The sequence below is a fragment of the Chelon labrosus genome (assembly GCF_963514085.1).
Source record: "Chelon labrosus genome assembly, chromosome: 6".
NCBI classification, from domain to species: Eukaryota; Metazoa; Chordata; class Actinopteri; order Mugiliformes; family Mugilidae; genus Chelon; species Chelon labrosus.
Genome location: NC_140342.1, coordinates 7,981,039 through 8,002,765, shown reverse-complemented (window position 1 = coordinate 8,002,765; position 21,727 = coordinate 7,981,039). Strand labels below are relative to the sequence as shown.

The window sequence follows — 21,727 nt, the reverse complement described above, 5'->3', positions numbered from 1 at the left end:
TAAATACTCTCAGCAGAACATTGACTATTTAAAGGCAAATTAAAAAAAGGACACATCACCTACGTATATACAGCATGGGGTGGGAATGGCATTGCCTCAAATGCGAATTCAGGGCACTAATTAAACATGGATGTGTCCCATTATGTCATAAACAAGTACTATTTAAATAAAGGAAGGAACATTTGACATCTGACCTCTTAAAACAAGGCTCTCGTCACAGGGTATGGCCTTAAAGTTAAAAAATAAAATAAAAAAAAGTGTTCTTTCTTTCTCATCTCTTTTGCCGTCATATTATTTATCACAGACACACTCGCTCCATGACAAAGCCCTCACGCATGAATGCGCCACACACAGGTACCCACACACACTGAACTGAGCTGTGCGCACACACACATTTTAGCCTTATGAATATCCTGCCTTGATTGCTCATAAGCAAAATTGTCCTCCCACATGCTTCCCCACACAGAGAATCCCCATGCTTCAAAGCCCGCGCTTCCTCCTCCATCCAAAACATTTAGCTGAGGGGTGTTCTTTTTCTCCGCAAAGCCCTGTGCATATTGTCCTCATAAGCAAATAAACACAGCTGCCAATAGCCGTCGGAGAGAGACACACAACCCATATACGGAGTAAACAGTAGAAACGCTCCCATCTAAAACAGAGCCCAGATTATTATGCTAAAGCTACTGGATTGCCAGAATCGTTCAATCATTAGATTAGAACTGATAGGAAACAGATTTGTGAGGAGGCGAAAACTTCCAGAGAGAATTCTGTGAATGAAGTTGACAGATGAGTGTGTGTGAGTATTTGACAAAGAGAAAGATATGTCATCTTCTACGAGACTGACTGACATGTTGCATGTGTGGGAGACAAACTAACCTTGTAAACAAGAGCTTAAGAGAATTAAAAGATGAAGGCGAGACTGATTCTGTGTGTCTTCAGCACTCACAGACACCCAGCCAATCAAATCCATCCTTTAGGTTTTTATCTCCGGTGAAAACTTAAAGGAGTCTATCTTCTTTCTCCAGAACTTGACGTGACATCAGAGGAGGGAGAAGGCAGGGCATTGCCCCTGCTCAAACTACAGAAGAAAATCACACCATCAACCTCCCTCTTTCTGAGTATGGACCACCCTCCACTGTTCTCTCCTAGTGGACGGTGTTTGCTGGTGCCATAGCGCAGGCCTTCACTCTCAGTGAGAGAAAAGGCAGAGGGAGACTGAGAGTGAGGAGGTGAGAATGGAGAGTGTGAACTTGCAGAGGAGAAAGTGAGAACAGAACTGGACGACGGAGTAAATTCACTGGCACAGGTTAGATTTTTATTCATTCACATTTCTCTGATTGTGTTTTTTACTGATATGACATCATGTGTACCGTTTTTATTCCTTATGGAACTTTTTTCAAACTGCTGAAACCTTAAATTGTTTTCGTTATTTTTACATATTTGAAGCAATTTTGTCTGAATCTGTAGTAATGTGTGTAGTAGCTCGTTTGTAGCTCAAATCTAAGTCTGACATAGAGCCTGCGATCACATTCACTATTTACAAAGCGCACATGTCAAGTCGTCTCCTCTGCAGACAGCCCTAATCAGTGGCACCGTCAGAATAACTTGTGGGCTGATTGGCACAGTCTGATCAATCTGCTGGCCCAGAGCAAAAGCCACAACAAAGTCAGAGAGGAAAAGGGGGGATTTCTGATTTCCAATAGAGTCGTTGTGTTTGTTGAAAAAACTAGCTGGAACTAAATGGAGAGATGCATGTGTGGAGCTCCCATGGATTAACTTTTTGAGGCTTTGACTATGAAATGAAATCTTTTAATTAAGGAGCTCAGTGGCACTGCTTAGAGTCAGTGGGCCGTTTGGTAGAGTCCTCCTGTTGCTGTGGAAACCTGTGGAAAACCAGCCACCGCACAATTTGACCTGTCTGGTTTCAAGGACTGTATTAATATAGATGAGGTGGCTGGATCTGGTTGGGTCTGAGCAAGGGAAGGAGGGGATGAAATACCCTTTTAATAAGTCGGCAAAAATGCCTCCAGTGGCTGAGTTGATGAAGACCAGCGGGGTGTTAACGGCAGAGAGGAACCTGGCCGTAATATCTGTCGGTGAGATCCACAGCCCTGGCCGAGGAGCCTCTGCGTAAACACTGTCACTCCTGTCAGACCAGGCCCTGTGTGAGATTCATATTGTGGGGTTGGACAGTTGCAGACCGGCCAATTGCTCAGACTGAGCTATTGAAAGGGGATGACCTGTGATTCCAGAAAGACAGGAAAAACTGCTTGCAGGGTAATAATAACCGACTGTCGGTGCCAAAGTGTTTCTGAGCTTCAGCACATGGCCCATATTCCTTTAAGTGCAATTTCTTTTGCCCTCATATGGTTTATAACATATGACAAAACAAACTGGAGCTCATTCCATATGTTAAAGCTAAAACAAAAGCTTCAGAACAGAGTCTTGTGCTGCTGCACATCATTAAAAATTAATGTTGGCTCACACACTGGCTTTCTGTCAAAGGGTCATTGTGCTTCATGAACACACACACACAAAAAAAGGATATATTTCTCTTGAGGCAGGCACACTTTTTCCTATGACAATGATACAAGAGCACTATTCTGCTTCAGCAGCATTTGGAGCTTAGGTAATGCTCTGGGAGCTGTCCCATTCACTGTGGTCAAGACTCTTCAGTGCAGCTAAACATCAGGATGAGACCACAGAAATGAATTAAAGCCTCTGTCTCTGTCTCTGTCTTGGAATCATTTATTTCTGCTTCGATGCCATCTGAGAAAATCCTCAATATGAATTGTGTGCAGTGCCTGTCAGAAGTGTTAGATGAAGGTTGCTTAACCTCCTAGGCCAAACACTCCGTACTGCCTTCTGGCTGAATTTGCCTCAGCTGCCAAAATCAGCCTCAACTTGGCCCACCATTGTAGCCCCTCTTTCAGAGCCAAGCCATGAATATGGAAGGAGGGATCTTTCACTTAGCATGCGCTAACCCCTGCTTTATTCGTTGTGCTGTCAGAACCAATGAAATCAAAACACTAGGTTTATTTCCAGAAATAGACTCCTGAAAAAAATACTTAGGATCCTGGTCCCCCCCTGCTGCTCAATAAAGTAATCAATTCCTTTTATTCTTCTCCAGATTTATGTGTTTATAGGTAGAAGTTCAAATGAGTCAGTGACACGAAATGCTAGCCTCTTCTTTTCTCCCTTACATCTCTACACCTTCTGAATTCAAACACAGCCACTGGGTGCTGTGCCATTAAATGACAGGTTTAGTGGGGACAAGAATTCAGTATTCTGTTTTTCACCTTTTAATTCTCCTCATGAACCAGTGGAGGTACACTAAAAGGCCATAGGAGAGGTTCAGGGAAGGCCTGTGCCATGAGATCTAAATATTAAAAACAGATCTCAACACTTGCACACACCCAGACACCTGATATGGACGTGGCGAGGGCCATAATGAAAGAGAACCCTTGAGGGAACGTACTGAAAATATGAGTTAAGATAACAGATTTGTGGTGAGTGGGTGGAACTACCCACTACTCAGCCATAGTCGTAGCAGAGAGCGCATCTCGCCAAGGGCAGTGACACGAGAAACCAGCCAAGCTCTGCTATTTTTCACTTTACATTTTAATGCTCGCTCACGTCACAATTAAGCTCTGGTAGGAAATTGAAAAAAGAGTACTAGATGGATAACAAGAGAAAAGAAACTTCTTTTCAAATATAGTTATAGAGTCAATTCCCTGGGGTGGTGTACCTCTTGTTGCCCTTCTTTAGTTTAGCGCTGTCCTAACTGCTAACATGCTCACAGTGACAATATTAACATGCTGATGTGTTTCTAACTATATATTAATAATTTCTGAATTTAGAAAATAGCTTTCATCCTCTGAGGGTCTTGAGCTATTATGCTACTGATTTGTAAGCTTGTTCCTCATAAGGAACCAATGGATTTGGTTAAGCAATACAGACATAGGGCAGGGAAGATTGAAAGAACTGAGAGTCAGACTAACATGTTGTTTCTTGTTGATGTATTCATGAAAAAACAACAACCTTATCCTTTATGTATGTAATGCACTTCTCTTTCCTTTTGATAGATCTGTAGCTTGTTTGATGATAAACAGAAGAGGAACCATGGGACCTGGAATGTGGAGCTTGTTTATTCTGTTTGGTCTGTCGCTCTGGAGCAACAGTCAAGCCTTCACCAAGAACCCCATCCTCTCCCGGATACGAAGGGCTCCGGAGGCCAGCGGAGAAAACAAGAAGTGCTCCTACACCTTCCTGGTCCCTGAGCAGAAGATCACAGGCCCAATCTGTGCCGCCCGGGGTTATTCGACTGACAAGGACAGAGTGACTCGCCTGGATGTGGCCTCAGTGCGTGACCTTCTGTCAAAGCAGCGCCGGGAGATGGAAACTTTGAAGCTGGTAGTGGACGTGGATGGCAACTTGGTGAATGAGATGAAGCTTCTGAGGAAAGAAAGTAGAAACATGAACTCCAGGGTGACCCAGCTCTACATGCAGCTGCTGCACGAAATCATCAGGAAGAGGGACAACTCACTGGAGCTGGCTCAGCTGGAAACACGCATACTTAATGCCACCTCTGAGTCACTGCGTCTGGCATCCCGGTACAGAGAACTGGAGGCTAAATATGCAGCCTTGTCTGCTGTGGTGAACAACCAGTCAGTGCTGATTGGAGCACTGGAAGAGCGTTGTATGCAGGTGTACAGTCGTAGGCAGGACCAGCCGCCCATGGGACCTCCGCTAGTGCAGGTGGTGCCAGAGAACATTCCAGTCAGCGTGCCACGTTTCACCAATGAGATCCAGCCGGACAACACCCGAGGGTTTGCTCGGGAAAGGGGCTCTCGTTCTGGGCCATCTCCCACAAGCGGTACCCTGGAAGTCCAGAAACCCCCTCAGAGAAACTTCAGCGCAGAAGGTCAGTTACTGAGAGACTTGTTCATTCATCTGGTAATTAATTTTCATTTCATTCATGGTAAAATGTAGAGCAGTCATCACTTTGCAGGCCAAGAATAACAACATACTAATCTGTAACTTTGAATACAGCTGCAGGTGGGCCAGTGGCCTCATTCTCAAAAGGTTAAAGCTCTGCAAATTCAGCCGGAACGCTCCCTGCTCACCAGAAAAAAAAACACAAACCAGGATGGAAATAAAAATGTTGTAACGTCTGAATTGGGGCTGGGGACTTAAAGCAAAGCAAAGAAAGACCTAACCAGCGTGATTTTGCTCATCAACAGAATTTCCTGACACATTTAGATCGCCTTCGCCCAAGAATAACAAAGTGTGTAGGATCTCAGGGCAGCTGTGTGTGGAAATGATCCCTTACAAGACTGTTCCATTGCATATGAGATGTAGACAAAACCCAGGCTGGCATGACAGGGGTCCTGAAAACCACAAAGTACTCCCGGTGTACTTAAATGAATGGCCTATGCCCTTACATTATTATTATGGGAGACAGTTACTCGCCCTTTAAATAAACCCGCTGCTACACATGGTATTAATTAAAAATCTCATACTCAGAACGTTAAATTACCTCGAAAAACAGCAGACGAAGGACAAGTTAACAAGATATCTAATTTGGGTTCTGACCTCAAATGAAGTAAAGCAGTTTCTTAATAAAGTGACTTAAGAGCCCAGTTCTCTTCTGCTCCTGTCAGTAAACAAGTGTGACGGACAGTAAATACATGTGTTTTCTATTACTCTGTCTGCTTGCGTGATTTTGTTCCTGTTTACTGATTTTTCTTGTGTATTTAACTTTCTGTCAGACATTGGCTTCAATGTTTCCTCATAATCTAAACTCATGGCTGAAGTCTCGGCGCTCTGATGAAAAATGCGTCACAAAACCAAAACTCAGTCACATATATTAGGTCAAAATTAACATTAACTATTTTTTTCTTGCGTAGAAATGTGTCGTTTTTAAAGATATATATTAAGGAATATACATACAAATCACAATGACTTCCCCCTAGCTGGGTCAGTCGAGCCGGAGGACAGCTAGCTTAAGCTAACTTTACGAGACCTATTATTGCAGCTACAAAAGCAATAAAATTCAGTTAGTTTCACAGCAAAAATCTTAGTAGAATCTAATACCAGATAAACTAGGCCTGCTGAAACATGTTTGGCCAAACTTCGGTCATTGACTGTCCAGACAAGTTGTTCACACCAGGCTTTAAAATGAGTCTTGGGCAACCATAGACAACACAACACCATTTTGTAATGGAAGTTTTTTTTATATCTTTGTCACTGTAGTTAACTAAACTGCATAAAGTGGTACACCCAGCATACTTAATCTTGTGTCTGAAACAGCAGTTGCAAAAGCGATCCATTGTTTTGAGACAACAGCTGTTGCACATTATTCTACGGTGCCCCAAACGATTTAGATGTTTGCGCAGAACTGATGCTAGGTGTGAGCAGACCCACGTAGAGCTGGGAATGGCAACAAGTCAACAAGGTCTTGGCGGCCCTCAAACGTCAGACACAGTGCTCACAAGAGTATCAGGACAAAAAAAAGCCTGATGATTTTTTTTTTTTGACCTGCTCTTGATTTTCCAGCTGGTCTCTTTCTTTCTAACCATTCGCCCCCATCTTTCTTAATGTGCTTTCTCTCAGGCCCATTCAGAGACTGTCTAGAGGCGCAGGATGCTGGCCACATCACCAGCGGCATGTACCTGATCAGACCAGATGAGGCGGAGAGACCAGTGCAGGTCTGGTGTGAACAGGACATAGACAACGGAGGCTGGGCTGTTATCCAGAGCAGAAGAGACGGCTCAGTTAACTTCTTCAGGAACTGGGATTTCTACAAGGTGATGACAGTGACACTTCCCTGACCTGTCTGTGTCTATTTTTTCCTCCCGTCTTGGACAATTATCTGAATACCTAACTTGCCAGAGACAGCATACGTGCCTCTGCGACCCATCTAGAGGAACCATCTGGGGTCTTTGGGACAATTTCCTGAGCCTGAATCCTTGTGTTTTCACTTATAATAAAATATAATGCCCTGTCAGCAGCACTCTTCGACTAGGTCATTTGGTTTGAGATTCCCATTATGAAACACTAGATGCCCCACTAGGAAGGTATGTTCCACAGCTCAGTCTGCAGACGTTTCTTTCCAAAACCGCTACTACTATGGTGCCTTCCTGGATGGATGGCTGGTTGGCTTACTGCACCGCACCATATACAGGCCTCTCATCAAAGCTCTGTGAGAATGAGATGGAGTGCATCGCCGCTGGCAGCCTCTGCAATCCAGTGTTCCATTCAGACCGGCCAGGCTCGTGCATGTGTAACTGGAAGCTGAAATGCTCTCTTCAACATTGATTTGCCTCTGCGCTCTCCCACAAAGCCGCCACATGTACACACACACACACACACACACACACACACACGGTCACAGCACCGCAGAGGAGGCCCCCGAACTGAAACCCTACATCATTCATCATCTACTGGCTCACCCAACTAATCCACAATCACAAACCTCAACCTCCTCTACCAAGTGAAGTGTTCTGAAGGCACATGGCCAGATGTAGAAGGCTCGTGGTTATTCAGCACAAGCGCCCAGTGCAGTTACACCATTAGCTGTGATACAAGAGATCTGTGGTGTTTGGGCAGCGAGCCAGTATTCTGACGGCAGATGCTTATTTTCCAGCATAAACACTACAACATGTCTTTCCCGGGAATTCCACAGACACCGTGGCATTATTTTGATAGAGGCCATTTTTTCTTTTGAAGTTTTCTTAACTACAAAACCCTGACGAGCAAGTCATCAAAAAGAGAATTCACGTTTGTGCTGTTAACAATCCCAAAGGCCTCATCCACAAAAGGTTTTATGTTCCTAAATAACGCTCGTGTTTCTAAACTCCTCGGGCGACCACAGAACAAACAACGCACCTTACTTCCTGTATTCTTTTTGTTACCTCGCTTTTTAATCTCTCTTTCAGAGCGGTTTTGGCAACATAGATGGGGAATACTGGCTAGGCCTGGAAGGCATCTACAACCTGGGGAGGCAGGGAGATTACAAGCTGCTGGTGGAGATGGAGGACTGGATGGGTAAGAAGGTCTACGCTCAGTACAGCAGTTTCCACCTGGAGCCAGAGAGTGAGGGCTACCGCCTGCGGCTGGGCACTTACCAGGGCAACGCTGGAGACTCCCTCAGCAGCCACAACGGCAAACAGTTCACCACTCTGGACCGAGACAAGGACGCCTTCTCAGGTAGATGGAACTGCCTCGGTTTGCACAATTGTTGCATATAGCTTCCGTTGAAGTGCATTGGATTTTAATGGAACTTAAATCTTGCTTTTGATATTGTGAGGTTGAAAACTCTTTCATTGATTACGGTTGCTTGATGAACATTCAGAAGCATTTTTTAATTTGTTTTAGTTTTTTGAAGCTTAGCAGGATACCACTTGTTTGTGAAGAGCACACCATTTCTGGGGAAATATTGTAGTATGCATGCACCGCAATTTTGGATGCAGTATAATAGAATCCAGAGAGACTCTTGGAGAAACTCTGTGAAGACTTGTGGACTTGTAAGTTTGTACACTTCCTCAGTTAGCTAATAGTTCCCTTGTTTCCCAACCACAGGTAACTGTGCCCATTTCCATAAAGGCGGGTGGTGGTACAACGCTTGCGGCCAGACCAACCTTAACGGTGTCTGGTACACCGGAGGCGTCTACCGCAGCAAATTCCAAGACGGCATCTTCTGGGCCGACTACGGTGGAGGCTTCTACTCCATGAAGACCGTCCGCATGATGATCAGGCCAATAGACTGAGAAGATATTGGTCGAGGAGCAGCTGTGGAGGCAAACTTGAAACTTGTGACTCGCTACGTCAGCAGTAACTGGTTAGTCCCAGTTTGAGGTATCAGAAAGATATGGAGTTTACCAACAAACAGTTAATGACCTGAACTGCCTCCTCTATCAGTTACGGACACTGCGTGTTCTCTTTGTTTTTTTTTGTTCATAATAGACACACATAGAGGGATTTAAGGGACACGACTATTTATAGTAAACTATGCTACTTCTTTCACCACCTAATACTTAACGATAGTGAAGGTGAAATTGAGATTAACTGCCAATGTTTTGCAGTTAAGTTATTAAGATCTCTGTCTGGTTAAGATTTTTTTTCTCATTTCTCATGATCACTTTATGATGTAAAGACACCACATCCTAAGCGAACTTCCCTAGCACGGATTCCATTCAGAGGGTGGCTCCAAACGCAGCTCTACCTACCTCGCCAAGATAAATGTTTTAAGAAACACTCATATATGGTGTTTAACTCTCTTTAGTTGCTTGGAGCTGGAAAACACATTATTGTTTAAACCTACGGTATATAGATTTATTTAGGCTCTGTATCCACTTTCACATCTGAAAAACCAACATATTAAGAAAGCTGAAGTTGGTATGTGTGATTACACAAAAGCAGTGGGGGTTTTATTTTTAATCCTTACACTCAAAAAGACCTTTATGCTGCATGTTAACATAATTTCTCCAAGTGCAGATGACCAGAAAGGATAATTTATGTGTATACTTAACTTATCATAACAGTGAAAAGGGCCAGGTGTCCTGAGGGAACGGTAATGATTCCACAGAAAATAGAACTAATTTCCTCCTCTGTATGTATGACAATCATGCCCAGTGTGCTTCCACGTGTGCAAAAAGTTCTTACGTGTTTTTCTCATTTGGATGTTGATTAAATTCCAATATGACTCCGGGAAATACAAGCATTGTTGGAAGGGGAAAAAAGATGGAATTAACATTTTGTTTTGAGTGGTTTTTGAGTGCAAAAAAATATGCCGACCAAGCGTGTTGAGCGTTGCAGGCGCTGGGGCAGACAACGAGAAACACATTTCTGAAAGCCAGACAGGATGGAGAAAGAAAAAGAGAGGAGGGATTGGAAGGGGGGGATGAACTGGGATGGAATCGGTCCAAATTTCCAAGTTATTTTTTCCATGTTAACCCCCACCCCCTAATCTTCCTTTTAAATACAGAGAAATGTACATTCTTTCCACACAAAAGTGCTTGAACTGTATGTTTTTGTAAAAAAATATCTTTCATTGAAAAAGTCTCTGGTCCCCCTGTAATCACTGGTACGGATGGTAAGCAGCATCCTCTCAGGGAAACCATTCCTGAGGAAAGGGGGAGCAGAGAGATTAAAACTGGTGGGCGTGCTTTGAACAACAGCGCTGCATCCACAACACACATGAAAGACAAACAGCCTTTGCTCTCTGCTCTGAAAATAGACTCACATTGTGTACTGTTTTTTTCCCCCCCTGTTGACCACCAATGCCCTCACACCCATCTCTTTAAAAACTTTTATGAAGCCACAAAACACAAAGCAGGGATATACCGGTCAAAATCCGGCTGGACACGGAGACATGTTTATGGACAAAAAACAACGTCTTATAAAACATGCCGTTGTGATCTGGAAATTAAACAGCAGAAACCAGTGAGTCACAACACTTGGCAAAACAATGCTTCACAACCCACGGCCAGTAAATGAGAACATGTTGGGTCACTTCAGGGGACATTCTTCTTCAAAGATTTTGTGAAGGATCTGTTTTCATGTGCCACACTGATTTATACTTTTAACCAAGTCAGTTTTTAATACATGGCTGGTTTGTTTTTAGTCTTTGTTGAGATTACATGTACATTCCAGTCTTATCTTGGGGGGTGTGAGTCATACCAGTAAAATGACGTCCCATGGCCAATTAAAAATATACTGTTTATATAGAAGATGGAAATTTTTCCAAGAATATTCCGATCTGGTTTGGCATTTAACAGTATCTTATATCCCTGGCTGTTTGTAGTATGTGTTGAAGTGAAGAAATCACAAGGAGACAGCTGAATATGTCACAAAGATATCTCTCTACAAGTAGTAACCGGTAGCAACACATTCCTGCGGCTGACTTGATCAGTTCAAGGCACACACAGCCCGGACTACGTGACTGTGATTCATTGTTGTTTATTCTCTTTGTTCCACAGCCCAACAAACCCTCAGTGACGTCTTTATAGTTTGAATGTGCAACATCATAACCATCAAACTTGTGTTCCCTGAGAGTAAGACTTTCATTATGTGTGTCTGCGTACATGTTGATGTTAGATTAAGAGATCATTCTGCAAGGTAAATATAAATCTATGTTAACTTAGCTTAAACCTGGAAGACTGCTCACGAGAATACACCAGGGTCAGACTCAAAGGAATAGTTTGACATTTAAAAAAAATAAATAAATCCATATATTCTCTTTGTTGCAAAGAGTAAAATCTGATATTTAACATCACTCATGCCTGTCATGATAAGTGTGATACCAGAGAGAGACTCAACCAGGTTGCAGAGTTTTCAGAAATGTCCGTACGCCACGTGCTTCTACAGGTCTTTAATAAATAAGTTATGTCTCACTGAGTTTCTTTATAAAAATACATAAATGGCAAGTTGCTTTTCACGTGCTGAAAATACAGAGTCATTTAGTTGATTGCTAAGAAAGAGCACATAAAACACGTGTCATAACTTGTTATTTTTACTTTGTGCTGAACTGTGAGATTTGTTGGTGTTTTCTTAAACTTTGGACAGAGGCAGGGTAGCTGTTCCCCCCGTTTCCCATCTTTGAGCTGAGCCAACTCCTGGCTCTAGCTTCATAGTGTACAAACATAAGACATATACTGAGTTGCTCTCCTCACTTATGGCAAATAAGTGCATCTTAAATGATAGACAAATCTATGCATAACCTATATAAAGTATAAAACGAATAACCGAGGCTCGTCAACCCACACAGACATATTTTCATGGTGTACGTAGCTGAGGAGGTCAAGCGCAAGATCAGACACTCATCTAAGTGCACTCTTGTTCTTTAAAACCTTCACGTCTTTGTGTATTCACAAGATGTTTCTGTTCATCCTTGTCCTCTGCTGCTGGTCACTGAGCGGCTTTACTGAAACACTTCAAGATTATGCACCTGGTTCACAGGCACCTTAGCAACAGTTAAAATGCGAGCATTTGTTTATTTTCGGTTCACATTTCACCAGCTAGACCAAGGATAAGAGCCAGGATTATGCCGCCTTCCTGTCACAAATCTGCCTTTAAAACGTCAATGCTAGGCACCCCACAGACAGCCAGTGTGGGCTCCTCTGTCACCACAGGAGCTGTAACCGAACCCTTCCAATAACTTTGCAACCACACACTGAACCCTCACATTTTAAACAACCTCATAGGGGTATGTAAATGCCTGATAAACCCACTAAAACCAGACTCCTGTGCAGCCCTAGACGTTGGAATAGAGGAGGTGACATCCTTGGCTACGTTGAGGGGACCACACTCAGGCCTGCACCCGTCTCAAATACCTGGCCAGCAGACTGAGGATGGCCAGGCGCTGCTGCAGTGTGGTCCTCTGAGAACCACCGCACGTCTCAGAGGTGAAAGCCCTCCTTGTCACTGAGTGAAGGTTCGCTGTCTACTAATTTCACCGCTGGGATCGGAAGATGTCTGGAGAACTCGGTGCTGTTTGCTAAAAGACATCTGCTCCGGGGGGAAAGTCCGTGAGAGTGACTCATTAGCCCTCGAAAGCTCGGTCAGTGTCAACGAGCAAATCAACAGACAGGATGTGGCAATGTTTTCTTTGAAAATAGGCCCTATGACTAATTTTTGCCCTAACTAGCTCAGTTAAACAACTCCATAACTAAGTCTGCCCCTAAGTGCCCTTTTGATTTAAAACTCAACAGACACTTGTTTAGGATGGATGGCCATTCGGAGGGTTTCTGGGAAGGCTCACCCTGATGCTGACAGCTGCAGTTTCCACTCTCCCTTACTGGTCAGAAACATGCATATATTACTTAGTGCTAAAGCACACAAGCAAGGGTCTAGATTGTGAAAATAAGATTTATTTTACTGATGTTACTTGGACAGAAACATGTCAATCAAAGCACCAAACAGAACCCAAAGATAACAAACAAAGGGACATTTGAGCCACGAGAAGTGTGCTCCTTGAGTTTCAGCCTCTCATTAAAAGACATTTAGTCTGTTCTATTAGTGACCAAAAATTCAGATGGTTTTCATTGTTTGTGTGGTTTGCATGGCATGCTAGTTTATTCTAGACTCAACCTTGAAACTCGTTAAATGATCAAATGGATCTCCTTTGTAAAGGGTAAGACCTCAAACACTGTGGAGTCAGCATTGCTCACTGAACTAAGACCCACTAATAGCCTACATTATTACTGCTAACTGTACGTGTTCTGGTTATGTGGTATGATTCCACTTATTGTGATGAATGGCATGAGTCACGAAGGCCTATTTAAGACTGCACGACCGCCTGGAGAGACAGAGCCAAAAGAGCGATGGCCCTGACTACTCAACTGTTTTTACACATTGGTAAAACAATGAATAACAAAAGGGCCTCTGAGTCTAAACGTTCCTGAGAGAGGTAGGAGCCAAGGAGCCACAGAGAAGGAGCCATAGAAATGCTTCACATCCAGTCTAGTGGAGAAGTGGGGTGTAGGTAAATCTACAACCACATTAAGGTGATAGAAGAAAATAAAGCATTAACCTCACCATGTAGGGGTAGTACTATTATTTTAGTTGCTGCATACCAATGTAGATGTGTCTTTTGAGTGGGGCATACATTTCATTCGCTCAAATGGGACATGATACAAATATTTTTACAAACAGCTTTCTCCAATTTAATTAAGAGTGCTCAGATTCAGGCCATTAAGCTTCATGTTGGAAGGAAAGTTGCTGAGATTATTAAAAGCAATACCGGAAAAATCCGGAGTTATGGGAACAAAATGTTCCCATGTAGATCAACTTTAATGAGTAGTAAAACGTTGGAAGATCTTAGGCTTGAGAAGAGAGAACATTTTAATTTACTGTGACTTTGTTGCAGGAAGCTGCTTCCTGTGCATGAGATGTATTTTTTTAAAGGCATCTGACACATTATTGACATTAATTGGGCTTGCACATCAACTCCACAGCTGTACTTGACAAAAGTCTGGTTGGGCTCCAGTAGCATATCAGCTCTTGATATGTTTGGGAAATAAAGCGTGTTCAGTCTCAAGAATGATGAGCTATAAATCCACTGATACTGACGTGCAAAAAGCAGATATAGAGGCTTGGAATGCTGCACAATTTATTTATTTTGTTTGAAAAGAAAAGTTCCTTTTCTTTTTGCTGAACTCTTTCTCATCCACGATACAGGACTTTGCAGAATTTAAATCATACCATGATGCCATCTAGCGGTTGAATAGTTTTACTACTAAACAAGTCCATAATTTGTAATTGATGGAATTATATGAATAATTAATATCAGAACACTTACATTTGTCCCTTTCATTTTGAATCTTGCATTGATTACAGAGCGCCCTACATATATTTTAATTCCATTTTTAAAAAAGTATATGTATATTATTTATTATTTTCATGAAATATGTAAATATTAAGATCGTGTTCAGTAAACGTATATATATTCATAACATCATATGTTTGTTGCCTATTTTCTGTCCTGCTTTTAAAACGTTTACAAGTGAAAGGGCAAAAACTCGGTGTCGCCGGTTGATGACGTATCTGTCGAGTTTATGAACGCCATGGCGGCTCATGCTAGCGAGCTTGAGATTGCAAAGAAGAATTTAACGGATGCAATTGGCGATAATGTCAAGCAGTAAGTACGACGCGGTTTGTGCCGAGTTTCTGTTTGTGCTGTCGATTTTTTGCCCCATTTCTTTACCGCTTGAATGCAACGCAGTTAGTGATAGTTAAGTGGGCTATGTGCAATTTAGCACCTAGCTAGCACCTGCTAATGTTTGCAGCGTTTCACCTCAGAATCAGAATCAGAATCAGAATCAGCTTTAATGGCCAAGTATGTGCACATACAGCTGTTCTCATCTTATGTTGCAGTTGTTTCGTATATAGTATTTGCTTACTGGTTGAAGTGACGTGCAGCCAACGTCAGATGTGTTACTTCCAATCGTCTTGAAATTGTTTTAACTGCGTTTACTAAACCGTTAAGATAAGTTTGTGTGGGCACAACTTGAAGTGTGCTCTCAATTAGCAAGAAGTGAAACGAAAGGAGGACAGTTAAACTCACATGCCAATTAATTGGGTACACTAGTGAAAACGAACACATACTGATATAACAGTTTTGTAGTAATTCTTAGCTTTAAGAAGGTTATGGTATTGAGCATTTGTTTAAAATAACTGAGAGCCGTTGAATTAGCTGTGTTTTCATTTTGGAGGCTGTGGTTTATAGTGCTATTGAACTGTATTGTGTTTTACTGAAACATGTTTCTGTTATTATTTTAACAAGGCTAAATAACAGAATCCCTTTAGTGTTTAGTTAAATCCAGTTTAACAGCACCACAGACTACTTCCTTGCAAATGAACATACAGTTGAAATACCACCTTTCTGACGCCGTTTCAACATGAACTGAACATTATAACAGTCATGAAGGAGCACTTAGTGCAGGACTGTTATATCAGAATGCATTTGTTTTCTCTAGTGTACCTAATGAACCGCTAAGGGGGTGTAAATGAAAAGGGATATAATGGGAAAGCAGTTATTAATATTAATTCATGTGTACATTAATACATATTATAAGCATAATTTGGTGTGTCATATAAAAATGAATGTTGTAAATGCATCACAACAAATGTTTGTTTCTGATGTTTTCTGTTTGTTGCTCCCCTGCAGTTATTGGGCAAACCTGAAGCTGTGGTTTAAACAAAAGATCAGCAAAGAAGAGTTTGACATTGAGGCACGCCGCCTGTTGGCTCAGGAGAATGGTTAGTATCACAGAGAAACTATTCTCCGTAGCGACTGCTTTCTGTAAGAATCATTTCTTAGCCAGGCTTCTCTTTGGCACGCTTGCAGCCGGTGCAGAATGCTTTTTAATAAGAGCAATCAAACGAGACCACAATTCCCCCGTACTGGCCTCCCGAAACTGGCTGCCAGTACATTCCGGGATTGATTTTAAGATTGAAGTGTTTTCCTATAAATCACTGAATGGTCTAGCTCCGACAAATCTCTCTGATCTCCTACAACCACACGTCCCATTAAGGTAACTCAGGTTGTGCTTTCTCAGCTGCAGCCCCCAAACCCAGAAACAGTCTGCCTCTGCATATTAGGCAGGCCCAGACAATGCCTTCTTAAAACTCGTCTAATTGTTTGGCGTTTAATCCAGTTTGACAGCTGCTCTTCTTATTGCGACTACTCATTGTGTTTTAATCCAGTACTAGCTATTAATTTAGCATTTTTCACCTCTTTCACTTTATTTTCCTTGTTTTTGTGTTGACCATGTGTGTTGTATGTTCTATATAATTTTTCATGATTCGACTGCTCTATACAGTATTAAATGAATTGACATTGACATCATATTTTGTGTTTCATCCCCAGTCCATGTTCACAATGATTTCCTCCTGGCAATACTCACACGATGCCAGATCATCGTCTCCACACCAGGTACGATTTCCTTTGAATGTAACTCGATGCTTCTGAAATTGCCGCTTAGCTTGTGTTTATTTAAAAGCCATGTTTCAGTATGAAATTAGTATTTTAAATCTGGGTGTCCTTTTCATACTAATCCACTGCATATACGCATTTTATTGTTTATTAAATAGTTAAAACCCTGTTTGAGGCTTACACTCACTAAAACACAGCATCTCATCTTCTTTGTTTCTCCAATGCATCTTGTGTTGTATGTTCTCTTGTGGCCTCTAGAGGGCGCAGGACCATTACAATGGCCAAGCAGCTGTGCTTCAAAGCCTGGCAAACCAAAAGTGAAGAAGAAATGTTCTTCTAGACAAAAATTTGATGTAAGCACTATTTCTCATTTTCATCATTTTCATGCGGACGCTGGGTATGTGCAAGTTAAATTTTCCAAATCTAAAGATCATGACTGATTATAAAACATTTGATCGTTACTTGGTGCTTGTGCAGTTAACAGACTGTATGATTTGGATGTTTGTATGTCCTCTTTGTGCGTTCAGCATCGCTTCCAGCCTCAGAACCCTCTGAGTGCCGCCCAGTCGTTCAGCCCACGTGAAGTCGGGGGTGAGGAGGAGGAGCTGCGTCTCAGCGCCCACACGCTGCTGCTGCCCACACGGGGCCAGCTGGAAGCCCGCATGATGGTGACGGCCTTCGAGCTGGGCCTGGATAACATTGCAGAAGAGACCGTCAGCAGCATGATCTATGCTGTTGAGGTGGGTAGTAACTGTCCAACAGGAGAGTTCTGGTGATTGTGTATGAATGGCATTGTCTTGGTTTATCATTTCAACTGACCCATAACCTTCATACAAACCTATTAATTATGAGACAATAGTGTTTTTTTTTTTCTTCTCATTTTTTAAAATCCTTTTAGACCTAAATGAATGAATGAATGGATATATTTATTTTCTGCACCACTCATTTCGTAGGAGTCTGAGCAAAGCCTTGTGACTCAAACCAAAAGCCATGGCAAAAATTATTTCAGTGATGTGGCCAGAAGCAGTCGGTGCAGGAAGTGGTGTGTCTGGCATTCCAACCATAGACTGTATAAAATATGGACGTGTCCCCTCTTCCTTCCGTTGGTCAAACTGACACTAGAATTCCAAGGATGTCAGTTCCAAGGAGGCGGCGCACCCGTCCATCCTTCTGCCAGACTCACTCGTGTTTTTGTTTAATTAATAGTGCGCTCTGCTCTCAGTTATTAAAAAATGTTGGATTATACGCTGTACTTATGTATTTTTTCCTACTCTCACAGTCCTAAGGGGTGGCTTCACAGAGCTGTTGTCACGGTAACTGTTAGTCAAATATTGTCACATCCTGTTTCTATAACATCAAATAACTAACTAAAACAAATAGTATCAAAAAAATGCATCGGCATTATGTTAAATACACAAAAATTACAGAAACCATCCTATTTGATGTAAACTTTAGTGTGAACTTATATCGCAGCCAGCCACCAGGGGGAGCTCTACTTGCTTTGGCATCATTTTTAGGCTGTCCCAATGTCCATCTTTTTTACAGTCTATGGTTCCAACCAATAACTGAGAGCCTGCCATTGGAGCTTGCATGACTAATCTGCTAACACAACAATATGCTAATATGCCAAATGCATCTCTTTTTATGAAATATGTAGACATTATGAAACTTATTTTATGGATCCCTGTTACGCATCTGTTATTCTCTGTTTGTTGATATTGCTGTCAGATCATTTAAAAGTAAAATAAAACAAAGTGTTCGGTCTCTCCCTGTTTCTCAAACTCATAGGACATTGTATATCCAAAATTCTATTAAACTAAACTCTAAACAAGGTCAAATCGTTTTGTTACTCGAAGTGAATGTAGACAGTAAATGTTTAGTGTGTCTGTGTCATGACCCAGCGCTCTAATTTATTTCAGCACCACTTGAAAGATGTCCTGACTGCGGTGATCACTCGGAGGAAGGCGTATCGGTTGCGAGATGGTCGTTTCCCCTATGCGTTTGGCAGTGATGTTACGCCTCAGCCTTATCTGAAAAACAGCCTGGCTGCGTACCACAGTGTGACTGAATGGTAACACTCAGCTTTTATTCGCCCATGAGAATTGTGCCCAGTACTTTATAGCTGTTTTCAATATAATAGAAAGTAGTTCATGCAAACAAATGTGTCTGTTGTAACTCTATGACTGAATAACGCTGCTTCCCAAGTTTCACTTAATTCTTAGTTCAACTTTTTTATTTTTTTGCCACCAATACTTATTTATAGTAATACATGCAAGCATGCTTGTTGTCAGTTTACACTGTTTTTTTTCTTTCTCCTTTCTTTCAGTCCCCCTCCTAGTGCTTCTCTCCCTGCAGGCCCACCACCTCAGGTGTCACCCGATGAGGCAGAGCAGCAAGCTGTTCACTTGCTGGCTTGTTCTGCAGATGGTCTTCCCGCGCCCCTCCCTCCAATTAGCATGTTTGATCTCCTCGAGGCTTTACAGGTAAGAAAATGTACTAATGTACGGCATGTCCCTGGTCTTAACATCTTTAACACATTTCACACATGGTGTATTTGGAACACCGTTTTTTAAGCATCAAGTCAACTAGTCACTGATCATGTGAAAATAACCACATGTACACCTCAGTGAAAACAGGTGAAGAATGCAGTTGTTCATTGCAGCAAACTAGCTGTGTTTCATCAAGTACTGTATGTGGAAATACTTCACTAAAGATGAAGCCCATTCTACTGTGACATGTCAGTCCTGAAATACACCAAAAGTACTACTGCAATACACACTCATCTGCTAACGCTAGCAGAGGAATGCTCCAAATCCTCTCGACAGCAGTCAGTTAACAACTTCACCAAACGCCCTGCGGTAACAGAGATAAGGAGGCTGCTCATCAGCAATTTACTGGTGAATTTCACTGTAAACGATATAAGACCTGCAGTACACGGTCCATGACTCATCTCATAAAGACTAAATTATTTGAGTGGCTCGGCAAATCTTTTCCAGAGCATAATAAGTTTCCAACGGAGCGACTCCTGACCAACTTTCCGCCTCAAAACTTTTGTGGGCCGGAGATGTTTAGGCTGGCTTCCAGGCTAATTCATTTCCCAAGCATGTAGGTAAATGATGTCTGTGTTGTGCTGCAGTGATCAGGTTAAGTTGGCAGGGTAACAACTCTGAGATGTGATGCTATGTTGTACCTTGAAACGAGGTGCATAGAGTTTTTAAAGGGGAACTACTGTTTTTTACAACCCGGACCTTATTTTTGGCATAAAATACGGTCGTTACGGCAGGTAATGCGTTATTAAGAGGCTGCGTTTCGGTGCCCCAGTCACTCCCACTACATGGATATACGCTGCTCTAAATATCTCCCTAGGGAATCCAAATTACACAAAAGTAATTTGGGTGAGTACACGACCGTATTTTATGCCAGAACTAAGGTCCAGGTTGTAAAAAAACAGTATTTCCCCTTTAAAATCTGTTGAAATTGATCAAACATTTTAGCTTGTGAACTTGGGTTTAGTCTGCGCTATAACGGAGCTCTAACAACTGGTCAGTTAATTAACTTTTAAAGTTTCCTGATTTTGAGTTAAAGATTCTCGCAGGTTTTCTAAAGGGTTAAATGTAGATTATCTCTGGAATTGTTTCCATTTTTAATTCTGCCCTGTAACAGTTTGACCGTGAGTACTTTTAACGACTGAATCATCTTTCCAACATATCTTCAATACAGGTTCACCATGGAGTGATGCCCTCTCACACTATGTACGCTCTGAACATGGAGCGCATCCTTTCGCGGCTCTGGCACCCCAGCCACGAAGAGCTAGAGCAGGACCATGTGCACCGGCAGCGCCTCGCTGTTAAAGAGGGCATGGTCGTCAGCTGAGGACCACTGACAGAAGACTGTACGTGGATACCATCAGGAACCGAACACGGAAACAGTCCCTACATAGAAATGGACGCACTGAAAAGTTAAATTTCAGTTATACAGGCAGCACAGGATATGCAGGCAGCTTGACTGACATGAAGCTGCTTTATTTTTGTCTTGTCCGCCATCATTTTGGCTAGAAGAAATTAAGCATGGAAGAACTTGTTCTTTCTGTTTCATAGTGAGAATATACACTAGTCGAAATGAATGCATTTTAATATACCAGTCCTGCACCAAATCTCCTTAAATGACTGTTCTAATGTTCAGTTTGTGTTGAAACAGCATCAGAAAGGTGGTAATTCAACTGGATGATCATTTTGGAGAATGTAGTTTATGATACTGTTACACTAGATTAAATTAAACACAGAAGTGTTTCTGTTATTTAGCCTGTTTCAACATAAACTGCACATTATAACATGAAGGGGTGCAGGAATGTTGGATTACAATGCATTTTGTTCACTAGTGTACCTAATGGATTGACAAGATAGTATAATTTGATGGAAAACATTGTCAAGTGTTCAGTTTTAGGATGTACCAGCAGCCATCAGTCCTGAAAAGGAAAATAAATAAGGTTCCTGGGGAGGTTGCATTAGAATTTAGGTGTCTGTGGGTAAGAAGTCTTGATAGACTAAAACATGACTGAGCTTCCTGAAGTTCATCTTGTTCCACTTATCAGATATCCGCCTGAACTATTAATGAAAACACCCTGTAAGAATAAAGAGCAGCTTATCTAATCGTGTAGCTCTGTGTACACGACCAGGTCACTACATACTACGCGTATAAGAGATTAGAAATCTTTAAGGAGTCATAAAGCCCCCAGGCTACACATGGAAGTGTCTGATAGCAGCTGATTAGACCCCATGTCAGGTTTGTGGAAGCTACGAGGAGAGATGCGTGAGCGTATCGGTGTACCAACACAAATGACAAAGATGGAAACAGTCCCGCTTTGACAGGTGCAGCTGAGATGTCAGTCAAGTTGTCTGCTGCAGAGTATTGAGTAGAGCTCTATGGAGCTTTAAGTGAAAGCACCTGTGTGGGTGTGTAGGGACAGCTGCCTCCTGTGCTCCTCATGAACGTATGTGGAATTATTCAAACATTCACTGGTGTCATGTGTCGGTGCTGGTGTTCCTCTGTCTGTACAGATCAATGAACATCTGTCCATCGTTTCAGGTTAAATGTATATGCATTTGTACGTTTTTTTTCTACACAATATTTTTTTTATTATTATTTATATTGCAAAGAATAGTTAAGGAAATAAATAATCTTTTTTTTTTTTATTCCAAATCAAAGTATGAATCTCTGTGAATCTCAACTCTCTCCCCAAGTGTGTAAACAGATCCGCCTTTGCTTCATAGGTTTAGCAGTCACCAGCTG

At 42.0% G+C, this 21,727-nt stretch overlaps 2 protein-coding genes across 2 annotated transcripts; both read left to right on the top strand.

The window, feature by feature from the left end:
- The first annotated feature begins 792 nt into the window (after positions 1–792).
- angptl1b (angiopoietin-like 1b) lies at positions 793–11,362 on the top strand. The gene is made up of 5 exons (XM_084546711.1): positions 793–1,306; positions 4,086–4,924; positions 6,616–6,809; positions 7,941–8,211; positions 8,584–11,362. Exons 2-5 carry the CDS (start codon positions 4,102–4,104, stop codon positions 8,769–8,771), a joined length of 1,476 nt encoding a protein of 491 aa, XP_084402837.1. The 5' UTR covers positions 793–1,306; positions 4,086–4,101; the 3' UTR covers positions 8,772–11,362.
- Positions 11,363–14,457: 3,095 nt separating this feature from the next.
- Positions 14,458–21,649, top strand: tada1 (transcriptional adaptor 1). Its single transcript, XM_084546003.1, has 8 exons — positions 14,458–14,641; positions 15,671–15,762; positions 16,373–16,438; positions 16,697–16,791; positions 16,966–17,178; positions 18,358–18,509; positions 18,765–18,921; positions 20,159–21,649. The coding sequence occupies exons 1-8, from the start codon at positions 14,559–14,561 to the stop codon at positions 20,309–20,311; spliced, it is 1,011 nt and encodes a 336-aa protein (XP_084402129.1). The 5' UTR covers positions 14,458–14,558; the 3' UTR covers positions 20,312–21,649.
- Positions 21,650–21,727: the final 78 nt, after the last annotated feature.